Source organism: Hirundo rustica, chromosome 1 (assembly GCF_015227805.2).
Source record: "Hirundo rustica isolate bHirRus1 chromosome 1, bHirRus1.pri.v3, whole genome shotgun sequence".
Lineage (NCBI taxonomy): Eukaryota > Metazoa > Chordata > Aves > Passeriformes > Hirundinidae > Hirundo > Hirundo rustica.
This window is the reverse complement of record NC_053450.1, coordinates 149,276,646-149,291,867: the sequence shown is the minus strand read 5'-3', so window position 1 is coordinate 149,291,867 and position 15,222 is coordinate 149,276,646. Positions and strand designations below refer to the sequence as shown.

At 43.8% G+C, this 15,222-nt stretch overlaps 1 protein-coding gene across 2 annotated transcripts in view; it reads left to right on the top strand.

Moving 5' to 3' along the window:
• Positions 1–15,222, top strand: part of DPP6 (dipeptidyl peptidase like 6) — a 541,800-nt gene that overhangs the window by 58,024 nt on the left and 468,554 nt on the right. Inside the window, exon 1 of one of the 2 annotated variants that reach the window (XM_040056368.2) lies at positions 2,329–2,572. The exons of the other annotated variant lie outside the window; for it this stretch is intronic. Coding sequence (XP_039912302.1) covers positions 2,522–2,572 — 51 coding nt within the window. The 5' untranslated portion in view covers positions 2,329–2,521. Of the gene's footprint in view, positions 1–2,328; positions 2,573–15,222 lie in introns of those variants that run through there. 2 annotated transcript variants of the gene reach the window in all.

Genomic DNA, 15,222 nt, shown 5'->3' with positions numbered 1-15,222 from the left:
TTTGCACAACACTGCAAAAACACATTTGTTTCCTGTTTCTGAAGTCTGTATTATAGGGTCAGACTTCAATGGCAGAAGTGGAAGCACAATAATGTATAAATTCCAGCCAAATGGACCCTGGTTGAAGTTTAATAAAAGAAAAAGCCCTGGATATTGTCAGTGGTAAACTAAGCATTTTGCCAGTAATCTCAACTTTAAACAAAGCTGTTTTAATCAAGATAATTGCTACTTTTATGCCAATAGTGCATAAATTAAATATGAAATCAAAATAAGAGATAAACACTGCAACTGCATTATGACAAAACTGAGGTAAAAATATCCAAAACCTGACTACTGCCAGAGTTCAATGTATGGTAAGAATTTCTATCGGTGTTTGAAGTAATGCAGGAGGCAAATGGAGCTACTAACAGTGAAGTACAGGTATATTTTGCATTCGTACATAATTAAAACACCTAAGGGTAAAAACTGAGATGGAACAGGAACTGCCTGATAAAACACCAGTCAAAGAAACCCAGACCAGAGTTTGAGGAACATAATGAAGAACTTCCTTTCCAAAATGCACCTTGTATGAGGTACAAGCTATTCCCAAATAAAGGCAGGGAGAGGGTAGTCAAGATCTTCAAGTGAGGGGTGGCATTTTTGTAAAACAAAAGCTCCCACAGGTAATCCTCAAAGGTACCAGCATCACCTGCCATTGGCACTTCCCACAAGTGTCCCACAAGAAGTCTCACTTCTCCTATTACCACCATTGCTGAGAGACCTGCTTAATGTCTTGGGTGAGATTTTGTATTTAAATACCTTTCAGCAGCTCGGTGGCTTAAAGAAAACTAGAGTATGAACAACACTATGAGATTTTCCAGGTTGCATCCTATTTCTAGTGAACACCCATTGCCTATGAAGTGAAGATGCTGGAAACTGTGAAGGAGCAGAATTCAAAGTTCTACAAATGGGCATAGAATAAGGATGTATGGATATGTCTGCAGTTTCCTCACTGAGGAAAAAAAGAAAAAAAAAAAAAAAAAAAAAGAATTTTTGGTTTAGCCACTGGCTTGGTTAAACCTTGGATGGTAAGAGTTCCTGCTTTCCCTGCTTTTTCTTCTTGGTTTCCCTTCTCAGACATTAATCAAATCACTTCTCCGTTTCTTCCCTCCTTTTGAGTGAGCAACATGCAAAGCAGCCCTGTTCCTGTGAAATCGATCGGCACCTAATTCTCCTGAAATGTAATTACTTCTGGTGCATCAGGGAGAGACAAAAGAGACCACACTCCACAAGGATGTTTTTTTTTTTTCTATGTGCGAGCCGAGGTGTGAACCTCCGGGATGTGTGGCAAGGCTCCGTCCCTGGAAAGCTGCACCGAGGCGAGGAGGGACCACGTTGTCACAAGGGCAGCAGGACAGCACCGGCTTCCAGCGGCTGCTCCAGCCACCTGTGGGGCAGCGCAGCTGAGGGACTGCGGTGACAGCCAGGGAAACCTCTCCCGAGTGCGGGCACGGCTGGACGGGCGCGGAGGCCACGGCCGGGTGCAGCCGCAGCCCGGCGCCGGCAATGCCCTTGGCTTCGCGTTTTCCCGTGCGGGAGCCGAGCTCCGGCAATCCCCCTGCCCGTTCCTGCGGCGTGCGGAGGGGCTCGCCCCGCATCCCAAACCCTGGCGTTGGGACAAGCGCCCGGATCCCCGAGAGCATGCTGCGGGCTGGGAGCGGCGGGGTCCGGGGGTCTGCGGGGCGCAGCCATGGAAACGCCGAGCATCCCCCTGTCCCCGCGGCAGCGCTGTTCTATTCCCCACCCTCCCTGCACCAGCCGTGGCCTGGCCGGGGCCGGGCTCAGCCGGTGAACAGTTAACGCCGGAGAGGCGGCTCCTCTCCCCACACCCTCCCCGGTTCGTGGTGTAAAAAGCGTGTGTAACCCCCCCCCGGGAGAGCGGCGAGCCGGGCACGGCTAGCGGAGGGGGCGACCGCCTCTCCGCCTACTCCAGCTCCCCTCTTTTTTTATTTATTGCTCCCCCCTCCCTTTTTTTCTGCAACTGCTCCGCGGGGTGGGCTCTGCTCGGCGGGACCGCCCGGGCCCGGGGCGGCGGCCGGGCATGGCCGGGGCGGGGGGCGTGTGCGCGGCTCCCTCCTGCCCACCCCGCCCCGCCGGCTCCCGCAGGGCAAAACCTGGATCCGGCTGGTGACAGCGCTGGGTGCCCCCGCTGCTCCCGCCTTCCTTCTTTTTCTGGCAGGGGCTGGTTTATTTTTTTTGCCATTTTTTTTTTTTTTTTTTTTTTTTTTTTCTCCCTCTCTTTTTTTTTTTTTTTTTTTTTTTTTCTCTTCTCCTTTCGGTCAAAAGGAAAAATATATATTGAAAAGGGTGGGGAAGGAAAAGATAGGAAGCAGGTACCCTCCCCCTCCGCTGCTCGTAGTCCCCTCCACTCCACACCAGAAAGAGCCATCGCAAGTGCACGCCAGTTCTTCACTAAAGTGATCCAGCCGCTGGATTAAGTAACTCTCGGGGAACAGCACACGCACGCACACACACGGCAAAAATGAAGGAAAAGGCAATGTTTCAAACGGCTAAAATGCAAGGAAACATGCTGGTAAGTGGCTGCTGCTGGCGCCTCCAGTGACTGTAAGTAAGTGTCGGGGCTCCCTGCTCGGCTCGGCGCCGCCAGACCCCGCTCGCCGCCCGCACGGTGGGTGCGGAGCCCCCGCTGCCGGGGCCGGGCTGGCCGGGAGACACGAGAGGGGGCTTTGCTTGCTGTCCTGGCCCCGCTTGGTGTCTGTGCCCCCGCTGAAGGGGGTCGCGGGGGATTTGGGGGTGCCGGGGTGTCCCCCTTAGCCGGGGCTGGCTGGGGCACCGCGCCCGGCACGGCCAACTTCGCCAAGTTGATGACCGCGATGTGTGTGCGTGATCTGGGGCTGTGCGGGCTGCCTCGCCTTCCCTCCGGCATTACTACTGGAAACATTTGTCTTCATGCCATTAGGAAAAAAAAAAACAAACCCAAAAAACCCCCCACCCCTACTCGAGATGTCTTTTCGATAATCCCCCTCCTGCCTTAAGGACAAAATAAAAGCATCCAGCTGCTCTGCCGGAAGAAGTGCTGGTTGCCATCTTGTGCTGATGGAAATATATTTGGTGTGTTTTGCATGCTGGCTTGACCCGCTGGGGGCGGCGGGGCTGGGGGTGCCGGGGCCCCGCATGCGGCGGCTCCGCAGCCGGGAGGAGCTCGCTGCGGTGGGGCGGGGGTGCACCGCAGGCTGGGAGAGGCTTCAGGGCGCTTCGCCTTGAAACCAACTCATTTCAAATGAGCTGAAGCCCGTAAAGGGTACCTGTTGGTCTCCTGTCCCCTCTCTGCTCAGGCAGAGCACTCCCGTCTGTGTTTTGCCTCCCCTGCCAGGGGAAATGCTAATATTTAATACAAAGGTAGTAGTATCTGTTTCTCTCATGCCTTCTGTTGACGTGTTCAAGAAGCAGCCAAAGTATTCGCCATCCTTTAATCAAGTTCTGTAGTAAAATGCTTTGCTGGCTTTTTAAGGAAGAGCCTCCTTTTCCAACTCCAGCAATGCTGCTTTTTCCAGCTGTAGTGTTTAAGACGAAGGTGCAATGCTATGTGACCTGTGAATTCAAGTAAGGGAACTGAAGAGGAACTTCTACAAACATTTTTTTTTTTTTCCCAGGAGAATTTCACAGCCTATGTGATTGCAGCATGCTCCTTTTATTTGGCTTTTTAAATGCCTGGGGAATATCTAGTGCTGGAACTTTTTAAATGTAGAAAAATTTAGGCTATTATCTGCTTAAGCTACTCATTCTAGTGGTCATTATTGCTTTTGGTTAGGATGTTCTCTATCAGTAAGACACAATAATCAACCAGCTGAGATGACATTGCTTGATCCAAGTACAGGGTGAGCCTAATTCACATACACAGAATGTGTAAAATCACAGAATTAATAATAATAATAAAAAAAACCTCTTGCACTTTATCCTTGCTGGTTTCTAAAGTCAGGGAATGAGGAGCAGGCAGGGATTCCCCCACTGCCACTCAGCACAGGGCTGGAGCTTCTGCTGGGATTTCTGGCTGGTGCTTCCGAGCGTGGCAAAATGGATCCACATATCCCCAGCTCTGCGGGATGAGCAAAGGCTGGGTGGTGGATCTGCACACAGGGCTGGGTAGCAGGGGCTGCCCCAAACTCCAGCCTTCAGCCAGAGACAATAGTTTTTGCCTCTGACTCAGACAGCAGCAGGATCTGGCTCCTCAGGCTGCTAAGTCACAGGTACTTCTATCACTTGGGGCAGTCTCCTTGGACTTGAATACAAGGTTTTTCTTTGGAGACCTCATTTTTGGGACACTGGGAATCAAATTTAAAGACAGGCAAACTGTTACATTTGATTTTGGTGGGGGGACAGGTGGTTTATTTAGATAATATCTGTTTTTATGGGCCACCTAAACCACACACACCTGGTTTCTGTGTTAGTCTGGTCTGTGGTTGCAGATGGATCTGTAGTTTCTTTAAGTAAGAACTAAGTTTGGGTGAATATTTGAGCTCTAAGATACTTGAATAGATTTTATATTTCTTCAAGATAGCATTTAGCAGATGTAATCCTGAAAACTGAGGTACACTTTGGATGGATGTTCCAACAGGTTAAGCCTTAGTACTTTATCCTTTTCCTTAAACTGTTGTCAAAAAAAAAAAAAAAAAAAAAAACAACCAGTATTTTTGCTTTTATGTCACTTTGGTTACAGTTGAAATCAGAATCCTGAGCTACTTGTGTCACCTGGGCTGTGGATGTCCTTCCTCACGTATCAGGCAGTGATTGAGAACACAGGGTTAGTGTGTGTGGAATCCCAGGAGGTGAATTACAGTGTGCCCTGCATTAAGTGCCTCAGCAGAATTCAAAGTGTCACTGAAAATTCAAAGCCCACCATGACTTTGTTTGTTTGTTTGTTTTCTGGCAGTTTTGCTGTTGCTTAGAATCCTGACAAGCTTCTAACTATGTATTGATTTTTCTGCTCTTTAAAAATCTTTGTTAAATTGAGCTATTTCATTCCTAAAATGATGTGACAGCAAGTGATAATACTGACACACTGGTCCCTGGCCATGCAGTGGACCCTTTTTAAGTGTGGTAATAGCTCATGGAGTCACTACACCTGTGATTTCTTTATTACCTAATTAGACCAGCAAAAAACCAAGCCATTCTTGTGACATTGAGATAAATGTTTTTATCCCCGTGGCAGTATTTTAGCAGGGCTTTCTTTGGTTTTTTTTCTAAACAACAGCATTTACCTGGAAAGGTGCCCATTTTTATTTTACAGCTGTATTTCCCATTCATCATTTGAGCCAGGGGAATGCAACACACAGAAATAGCTCAGGCTCTTACAATGGGATTTCACTTAATTCTACATAAAAGCTGTAGGGAGTGATTAATTCACAGTGGTTTCTCCTAGTAAGAACTGACGTACCCTTGAGTTTTCCACAGCGTGTTTGAAGTTAATACACAACAATACAGTATGGAGATAAAGGTTTATCACTTTTGGAGGTAAATTTAATGCACTTGCATTTTATCCTAACTTTAAGTATGGCTATAGAATTTATTTCATTAAAACATTCCAGACTTTTTTTCCTTACATGTTCAGTTATCAGGTCAAGGACAACAGTGTCAACTACGTGTTTTATTCTACACTTCCCTGTGTCTCCCCAGGGACTGATCTATCATGTACACAACCTTTTTGTTTGTTTGTTTTTGATGGATTTGCAAACAAATGTCTCCAAAAGAGCTGTTTGGGAGAGAGCCTTTACTGTAGTGCCTGATTATTCTCTTAAAAACACTCATGAAAATCCCAATTTGCTAGAGGCACAATTGCAACAAGGGCAAAAAGGAGCTACTACCTTTGGTTATAAACAATTAGGTGAGTGGGAACAACAGGCTTGGGGGAGTGCAGAGGGGTCTTGAAGGCAAGTCAATGTGCTGTGTGTGAGCAGACTGTTACTTTGGCACACTTAGTGGTCAGTGGAAGCAGTGAGCACCCTGCTCCATCTGTGTGTGTTAGAGAGATGTTGCTGTGAAACTTGTGTCCCGAATTTCAGTCTAACCTGCAGTTGCTCAGTTGTTTGGAAACTGCCAAGAGAAGCTGTGGTGGATGTGCCATGTTTCTGCTTTACTGTGATGGAAAATGTATGAATAGGGCAAAAGAGACAGTTCGGGTTCATTGAGTCTGGAGATTTAGATTTTCAGTTTGACCACTTAAATTCCAGCTCCGATAGCTGCAGTTCTGATGCACGTATAAAAAATGCAAATAAAATAAGCCCAATGGCAACTGTTATCTCCTCAGAAGTCTGCTAGCACCTCTGAGGCTTCAGAGACCACGAGGGTACAATCGACATGAGGACTAAGCTACTCTGTCATCCCAGGAGTGCTCCTGCTCTTCCTTGAGAAGCACAGCTCTGGTGCCTCTCAGGAGGAATAAATTCTTACTAAAATAAATAAAACCTTGGTGTTCCATTGTGATTTCCCCTTATTTGCCATCATCTACCTACAGGTGTGTTTCTTGCACTGTTCAATCACATGGCACTGAAAAAGGGTGAAATTCTTCTCGGCCAAAAATGCAGTTGTCTTAACAAGGGCTAAAGAAGCTGTGTAAAGATTCCTTTTTTGTTTTTTGAAACTCCCACACCGAAGTGGTGGAGTTTCTCATCCAGTGCAGCTCTCTGCTACTTTAGCCTTTCCTCTGTCTTATATTTCTCTTGACTTAGAAGCCAGATGCAATCCAGATTTACAAACAGTGCGCTTTGTGTTCTATTCCTTGGTTGTCTACTACCTCAGCTAAAACACAGGGAGCTCCAGAACCGAAAGCAAGGGAACTGTGGTAGCAGTTCCCAGGTGAGCTATCATCAGTTCAGCTGAAGTTTAAAGCCTGGCAGGAATTCAATTGCTGATAATACAGCAAGAATTGCAGGGGAAAAAAAAAAAAAAAATCCTTGGGACTGCAGCTGCTCAGTGAAAGGCAGGTTGTGTTTTGAGGAGTGTGACATTCTTGTATCGTTTCTGGGTCAGGCATGAAGGGGAACAAGGGTTCCCCTTTGTTGGGATAGCATGAGCAGCCTGCATACAATCCATTGCAGGTGCTGGAATCGCTGCGTTGTGGGAAAGCTGTAACATCTGCTGAGGCTGTTCTCATGTCATGTTGCTAGTTGGTGGAAATTAGGAGTCTTTCTACGTTTAAAGAGGGATGGCAGAGAGTTCCACAAGCTTTGTAGAATCCTAATACTGTCCATGTAATGTGGTGTCCTTTTAGATAAATCCCTGCTTAGGGGATAGAGAAGTTCAAAGCCTGGAGTTATAAGGGATCCACTGAAGTTGTGGGACCTGTGAGAAATACAGGGTGCCAGGCTGTCTCAGAAAAACTTTGGGAGCTGTGGAAAGCACTCCACATTGCTGGCTTGCTATTTAGCACTGTGAGATTGAAGGAGGGCATGTGGTCTAACTTTAATTTTCACTGCCAGGAGGGTTCAAAATCTTGAATCTGAGGTGCTCCTCACACCTGCATCTTTTTCTTCAGTGTTGCTCAGCAGCTTCTCTGGTTCCTCTTACTTGCAAGGAAAAAGGTGCTCTTTGTGTTAATTTCTCCCTTCCTCCTCTGAGTTGTCTGACTTTTCACAGGACAGTCTATCCCCTCCCTCTCTTTCTGGATCTTTTCACTGCTTTCCCAAATAGTAAAAGAGGAGAAGTTGTTATGATTTGAGTGAATGACAGCTGAGTGGGTGGCTGCAGGGCCCTGAGCAGCAACAGAGCCACAGAGCTGTCTGTGCAGCGGGGAAGACAGCATTTGTATTTGAGAGGTTACATGTATTCATTAATGAAGTCTGGATTTGCTTGTTAAGATAAATACCCAAAATGTAAGTTTTGTAGATGCTGATGGCCTGAGGCTTTATTTGATGAGGAGAGTTTCTCTTTCTGCGCTGTGGAATGAGTCTTTCAGTTGCCAGCAGACACTACACAGCACGTTTTAAGTGTCACTCTCGTATATCACAGAGGTCTCATTCCTTTGCAGAGCTTTGCACTCTCTCAATATTGGCCTAACTGATTATGTGAAAGGGAAGGCAACAGACAATCATGTCCAAAGAATACCTCTGGTTTGTGCACAACCCTTAGTACCAACAGGGTCTTTAACACGGCTAACAAAGACAAAACAAGATTCCAAGCTGGAAGTTGGAGTTAGAGCATTGCAAACCAGAAGATAAAGTGCTTGGTTTTTGCAGTGAATGTGATGAACTGCTTGAACAGTCTCCGTGGGAGTGTGGTAATTCTTCATTAGAACAAGATGGGCATAGGATTCCTCTGACTAAACACCGGCTTCTTCAGTAAAGACATTTATATCTAAGTTAGTCAGCCTGGGCTCTCTCTACAAATTAGTCAGTGCAGTCTGGGGCGTGATTCATCCCATCTTCATGTAAAATGTGTAAATGGGCCAGAGTATCTGCACTCTTAAATACCAACTTCTCTCCATTGACTCAAGGAATTATGGGGTACAAGCTGAACCATGAGCATCTACCCTGCAGATATCTAAGTGATGAGTCTGTCTGTTGCTTAAACACAGTCACAGACATTTCAGAGCATCTTAAGTGAAACTAAGAACCCTTTCCAGCCTCCTTTGTTACGTCAGACCAGGGCTATTCTCCACATCTGCCCAGGGTTTGCCAACTACATCTGCTGTGGCATGTGAAGATAGATGAGCTCCACTTTTTTAGCTTTTTTCTTCCAGGTCCCTTGTGCAGAAGCAGATGTGGTCTCCCAGCAGCACGGCCCTGCCCCTGTAGCTGGAGAGGAGCTCCATCTCCGCAAGATGCCATCCTGTAGCAGAAATCTTTTGGTCCATAGTTTGTATAAACTGAGCTGTTTTAGAAGATTATAATGCACCCTTGGCCTTAAAATTATTTAATCCAAATGGTTTAATGTCATCACAAGTGCAATATGAGGATTTATTCTTCTAGGTCTGTGTTTGCATGTGTGCTGTCTGTACAGTATTGTACTACGCAGTGACTCACGTGAGATTAACAAGCAAAGCCCATTTATTAAATTGTTTTATGTACTCTAAATCTCATGTAATCCACTAATGCATAATGCTGTCACTTAGTAAGCCTGGCATTCCTTCCCAATGGAGCACTGCATTTAGCAAGTTCCCATAGTATTCAGTCCTTTTGAAAAGGCTGCAGTTGAGAATGCAATTTTAAAAATAAATCTAAACCATTAGAGCCTGAATGCTTACAATACACAGAGAACTGGGACCCAGCTGGAGCATGCATTCACCTGTAGATTGCATGGATTTTCTGTCCTCTTAAGGACACTGTACAAACAGAACTTTCATTGTAGCATGTAAAGTTTGCTTTTTTTAGTGTCCTGTTGCCCTTGGAGCGGATTATCAAGATTATGTCTAAATTCTGCTTTTGCAAAAACTGGCTTTATGCACCTGTGGAAATACTGATGAGGTCTTGGGAATTCCTGGAGCATCTGTGTGGTATTTTTTATGCTGTGCTCTGGGAAGAAGTGTGTGCCTTGCTGGTTGTTTGTGAGCATAAATTGTCCCTGTGGGTTCTGTATGGCCAGCAATATCCCCTTCATTGCTAGAAAAGTGAAGAGTGGGAACAGAAGCAGTGGAATTGCCTGTCATATCTTGATCAGGGGGAGAATTATTATGTGTGTAACTGGATCTGAGTCCAACCCTCAGTCGTAAATAGGGGGTTCCCAAGTTGCACACTTGCAAGACACAGTAGAAGAGTTGCAAACTCTGTGCACCTCCAGTAACTAGTTCAGGGTTTTGTTTGTGAGAAAGCCTTTTTCGTAGTGTGTCTTTGTTTGTATGAAGTATTCCCGTTATCTTATCCCTAATTACAATGGCATGATGATTTAAGGGGTTGTCCAGAGATGCACACAAATGTGCAATCAAAGCAAGTATGAGAAAACAAACAATTCAAGGCAGTGGAATGAGCTGCAGTGGTGAGCATTGCATGCCCCGGTCAAGCACTGGATGGTAAACAGACTGGTCAGTGCTGTGGAAAATCCCTCTCAAGTTACAGGGAATACTGGCCAGGAGATTTTGTCAACTCAGGCATGTGTAGACAGACTTGGCATGAATTCCAGTCACATATTGCATAGCCTCATTCTGTAGTCATTATTCAGCACTTACTCAAGCAAAACTTTTGCCAAACTTAATGGGTTTCTACTCCTGCTGAAATGAGTAGGACTTTTGTCTGAGGCTCAGGTGCTTTCAGATCTGAGTGACCCCACCATGTTCTGTGTCACCAGGGATTTTCAGTAATTTTTGAATGGTAACAATTGTGAAATTTACTGCAGTTGACAAGAAAAAAATAAAAAAGGCAAACTGCATGATAAGAAAGCAAGCAGAAGAAAAGCAGAGTGAGGTGATTAAGACAGGCTCTCTGTATATTTTACTTAATCTCATTTTATAAGTTGTCACCCATGGAGGGCCCCATGAGCACCTCCATCAGCTGTTCCCCAGAGCATGCTGCGTGCCTGCACTTCTGCTTATGTTTGTTTTCAGTGATGATGTTAAACTGGAAAACAGGCTGAAAATGAAACATTTTTGTTTATCATTTGGGACTGATGTTATTAAAAACGTGGGGGAAAATCAAAATTATCGCTCGGCTTGTTTTCTGTAAATACTGAGTAGTTCTTCTGCAGCCTATGATATAACCAAAGTAACCTAGAAATGAGCTTGTATTGCTTTTTTCTAGTGCCTAATTATAAGCGTGTAAAAAATATGCTCATAATCGTGCCTTCTCATCTGGCTGTGAGGGGGCTTAAAGTACCACTTATGAAGATCTAGTTTGGAAAGCAGGTGATTGTAAGGCAAGAATACGACTGTTCATGAGCTCTGAGTTTATTGACTGTTAAAAACTGGGTCTGTGGTCTACATGGAGGATGTATGAAATGCTGTGGGTAGGGCAGCAATTCAGAAATTAATTGTAGTTCATATCAGTATGACTGAGCCTTTCCTGATCTCACTATTTAGAGTTTTTCTCAGGGAAGAGAAGTTCATGTTATACTCTCTGTTGATTTTTTGTTATTCTCTGTGCATTTTATTTTACTTGCATTAATCATGTGCATCTGCATTTGGAATGTGTTAAAAACATTGTTAAGGATGTTCCATTTTGGTTGGACTTAGGCATTCTTGTAGGAATCAAAATCTATAAAATATCCTAGAAAGTTTAAAATTTAAATTTGCTCTTCTCTGTTCCAGTATCTTGGGTTTTACAGATACCCTTGTTTGGGTTTTTGTTTTTCATTATTTTTTTATAAAGAGAGCATTTCTAAATATTTTCTTACTCAAATTTTACCAGAATTGCAGTCTTGGTAGAGAAAAGAGGCCATTGGTAATATCTAAGGGTAGCAAATAAATTCTATGCAACAGCAATTAAAGCAAAAATCACATCCTCCAGAGGCATGCTCCTTGTTATGTTCCCTGTTCAGCAACGTACTTAAGCACCTGTTTAACATTAATGGTAAGCATATGCTTAAATGTTTCTGCTGACTTGGGAGTTATGAGAAGCCTGCCTTGCACATACAATAGTTGAACAGCCCATTTTCCATCTGAGTGCAAGCCCAGAGCACGGTGCTAGCTGTGCATTTTCCAGGTTAATTAGATTGGCATAACAAGATCCCTGGTGGACTCTGTGCAGTCATCAGCTCTTCTGTGCTCCCTGGCTATTGGGAGCTCTGCTTTGAGTTGTGCATCTTGTGCTGGTAACTGAAACAGAATATTGCACTCTATTTCACCAGTGTGTTCAAATGGAAACAGAATTGAATGGATTGCAAGTACATAATAAATAAAAATTTAGCTCTATATAGCCAGCATGAATATGGTGCATCCTTCAAAAGCACAGTGTCTACCAAGGATTATTTATTCTACAGAGCTACCAATAATGGTTATGCTTTCATGAATTATGCATGTGTTTGTCCTTAAACCTCACCTGGCTGTGATGTAGAGTGTTTAAGACTTGAAGCTGGCTGTACATATAAATTTCAGGTATTTTTCATAAAATATAAAGTCCTTACAGGTTTCTTTGTGATATTAGAATCCATCATGGCTGTGTCTACAATAAAAAAGAAAAAAAAATTAAAAAAAAGAAAAAAATTCTAATTCAGTACAGAAGAATAAAAGAGAGCTTGATGCTCCAGAGTCTCTCAAGAAAAGGCAAAATTATATGAAGTCAAAGGTGATCTATTCATCTATTCAATAAAGCAAGCAAGATGAGATGGAGGCAGAGAAATCCATCTATGGAAAAATAAGGGGTTATTGTAGAAATACAGGAATTATTATTTACCAAATGTGGGGGCATTCTGACCCCACAAAATGCCTAGAAGCAGCTTGCCAAAGTGTAAAAATGTAGCACTGAGCATCACATTATCTATTCTGGTCTTCTGATGGATTAAAATGAGGAGAAAAAGCACGCACTTCCAGGGAGATATTAAAGAGATGCGGAGGAGTATAATCATATTACTTGAATTCAATGGCACAAAATTTAGCTTTTCAGTATTTTCAGAGAGATGCTGCCTTGGTTTCCTCCAAAGTTTCCCCTATTCTCACCATTTGTTCTGTTGTGTTTGAATTTCTGGTTTCTAAAGGGTTCCCTAATATTTAATTTTCACTTTCAGGTACGTTGCTTGGTTCATTTTAGCCTAACCCCTTAAGTTTTTTAAGAGTTACATGCTCGTCAAACATTGCACGTTAACAGTGCCATCACCAAAAACATTGAGACAAAGTGGACTAATCTGCAGAATGGTGACAAATGGCTGTGGTGCTCTCCTGAGCTCACTGCTTCCTGCTGTAGTGAAGAAGACACATTATGAATAGATGTGACTGCAGAAAGAGAACAATGGAAAGACTGAGAGGCTTTGGGCATTTTGCATTTGTGTAAGGGGAAGCTTTCTATCTTTGAATCCATCCTAAACTGATAGTTATTGATGGCTGCTAACATTCATTGCCTGCTCACTCATTTTTTTTGGTGCTGTGGGAGGAACAGAGCCTCAGCTGCATAAAGAATTGCCGTGAACCACCTTGTGACCACTCAGGCACTCTCTGGAGGTGACTGATGCATCCACCTAGTACATCACTTGGCAGGAACATCCCCTGTTCCCAAATGGCTTTGTGGTTACTGGAATTGCAATAAATTTCATGGGGTTTTTTTCAGCTAGAAGAACAGGATTCAGTCCTGAAAGATGATTTTGTTCTGTGATGCGTGAACATGTGTTTGTTGCATGCAGGGGTTGGGACGGCAAGGCTAGAGCAGAGTAGGAAGGAGAAGAGATGTGTCCTAAGTGTGCACCATCTCTGTGGGGAGGGCTCTGGAATGGGCTGTCTTTGTGAACTGTGCCTTTTGCAGGAGCTAGCAGCATTGCTTGGAAGGCAGCTTGGAGGAGGAATTGCCACATGGGAAACACAGATGCTCAAATCCTGGTTCCTGGAGTGAAATAAGGAGCGAGTTAGATTTGTAGTCAGGACGCGTGCAGTTTCCACTTGTGGGGAGAGTCTGTATGTCAAGGAATGTTGCAGTTGAAGCGCGTCAAGAACTTGCAACTCATAGGATTGGCGGATACAAAGTAAAGTATCCATAGTATCTAAAGTAACCACAGCCCAGCATCTTTTTATTGGAGTAGCTAGAGAAATTCTGCTTGAGGCTAGGAGAGTCATTGCATCACACAAGCTAAGCCCAGTAAACACATTTGCTACGTGAAAAGTGAATTCATTTATTTCTCTTGTGCCTTGTAAATGTGTCACACTGGCACATCCGCTCTGCTGGATTCTGTATCTTGTGCTTTCTCTTTCTGGAGATTCTTAGTAAGCTGGTTTTCCTCTCATGCAACTAAACTTGTAAAGACTTGTAGCAGAAATACTAACAGTGGTATAAATGAAATGCAGATGCAAATATCTCTCTGTAAACACTAGAAAAAACAGTGAAATAAGTGTGAGAATAATGACATGTGCTGATAACAGGACATTGTTCCCAGCAATAAAACTGAGCAATGTGCTATATTGTCAAGCCCCAAAAGTCACAGTACAGACATCTCTCCAGCACAGGACCTCACTTTCTAAGGACACTAAAAGGCCACAAGGTACTAGCACATTGTGTATGTGATGACAGTTCTTTCCCTGTTATGCCAACGGGGAGCTACACCAGCCGAACAAATATTTATTTTTCAGACATACTCCATATAAACAAAATCAGCTGCTGATCTGCAACCTCACTAAGACTTAGGAATGCCTAAGTAGGCAAGATTTGGAAGCAAAGGACCACCTGTTCTCAACTGTTGACTCATAAAAATTAAAAAAGATATGCCAAAAAACTGACTTGTCATTATCAGTCAAGAAAAAAACCCCAAAAAACTAGTGTAGTGATGGGAACTCTAATAGTTGATACCCCTTGTCTGCCATGACCTGTGCAAATCATCTCAGTCAGACTACCTGAATACATATCTTGGTGCGCTTGACGGTGTGATGGATGAGCTCTGAGAAAGGGAGAGAATGAGTGAGTGGATAAAACCAGAATATTCAGATTTTGCTAATAAGTTTTCTCCCATGTGGTGTTGCACTGGAGCTTGTTACACTCATTTCACATGTGCTCAGAAATAAATGTTGGTAATTTTCTGCATGCTAGTGAGGATCTGTACATTGTGGTGGGTCACACACGATATGGGAATGGGAGAAGGTCACATCTGACCTCCCCAGCCATCTGATGGCACTTGTACCACTGAAAGAAGTGACTGGAAAAATGAGAGCCAAGTGTTTGGGGGCTGTGAAAATCCAGTGATGGAATGTGTTCAAATAATGAAGCCAAGTGTGTTTCCAAATGTCTAAGTCTGTCTTGCGTACACCATTACCTTTATCAATCAAATCTGTAATTTCATCAAGAAATTAAATTTGATTTGTTTGACAGGACCTATTTTCCAGAAATCTGTATGGAGTAACATTATTTGTGCTGCTATCCTTTAATTCTTTATTAATTGACTCCCATGTCAGCTTTGCTACTTTTCCATTCCTAGCCAGAATCCTTCTAAAGGGAGACTAACCAAACCATATCTTTTCTGTGGGTAAATAGGGCATTAATTTTGGAAAGGCTGGTTGTAAATGCTGTAAATCATGAGAGTAAAACCAGCAAGGGTAAAGAGGAGATGCAGGGAGACACTTTATGACACGAGATGAGACAGAGCACCATCAGCAAGAAAGCCCATTTG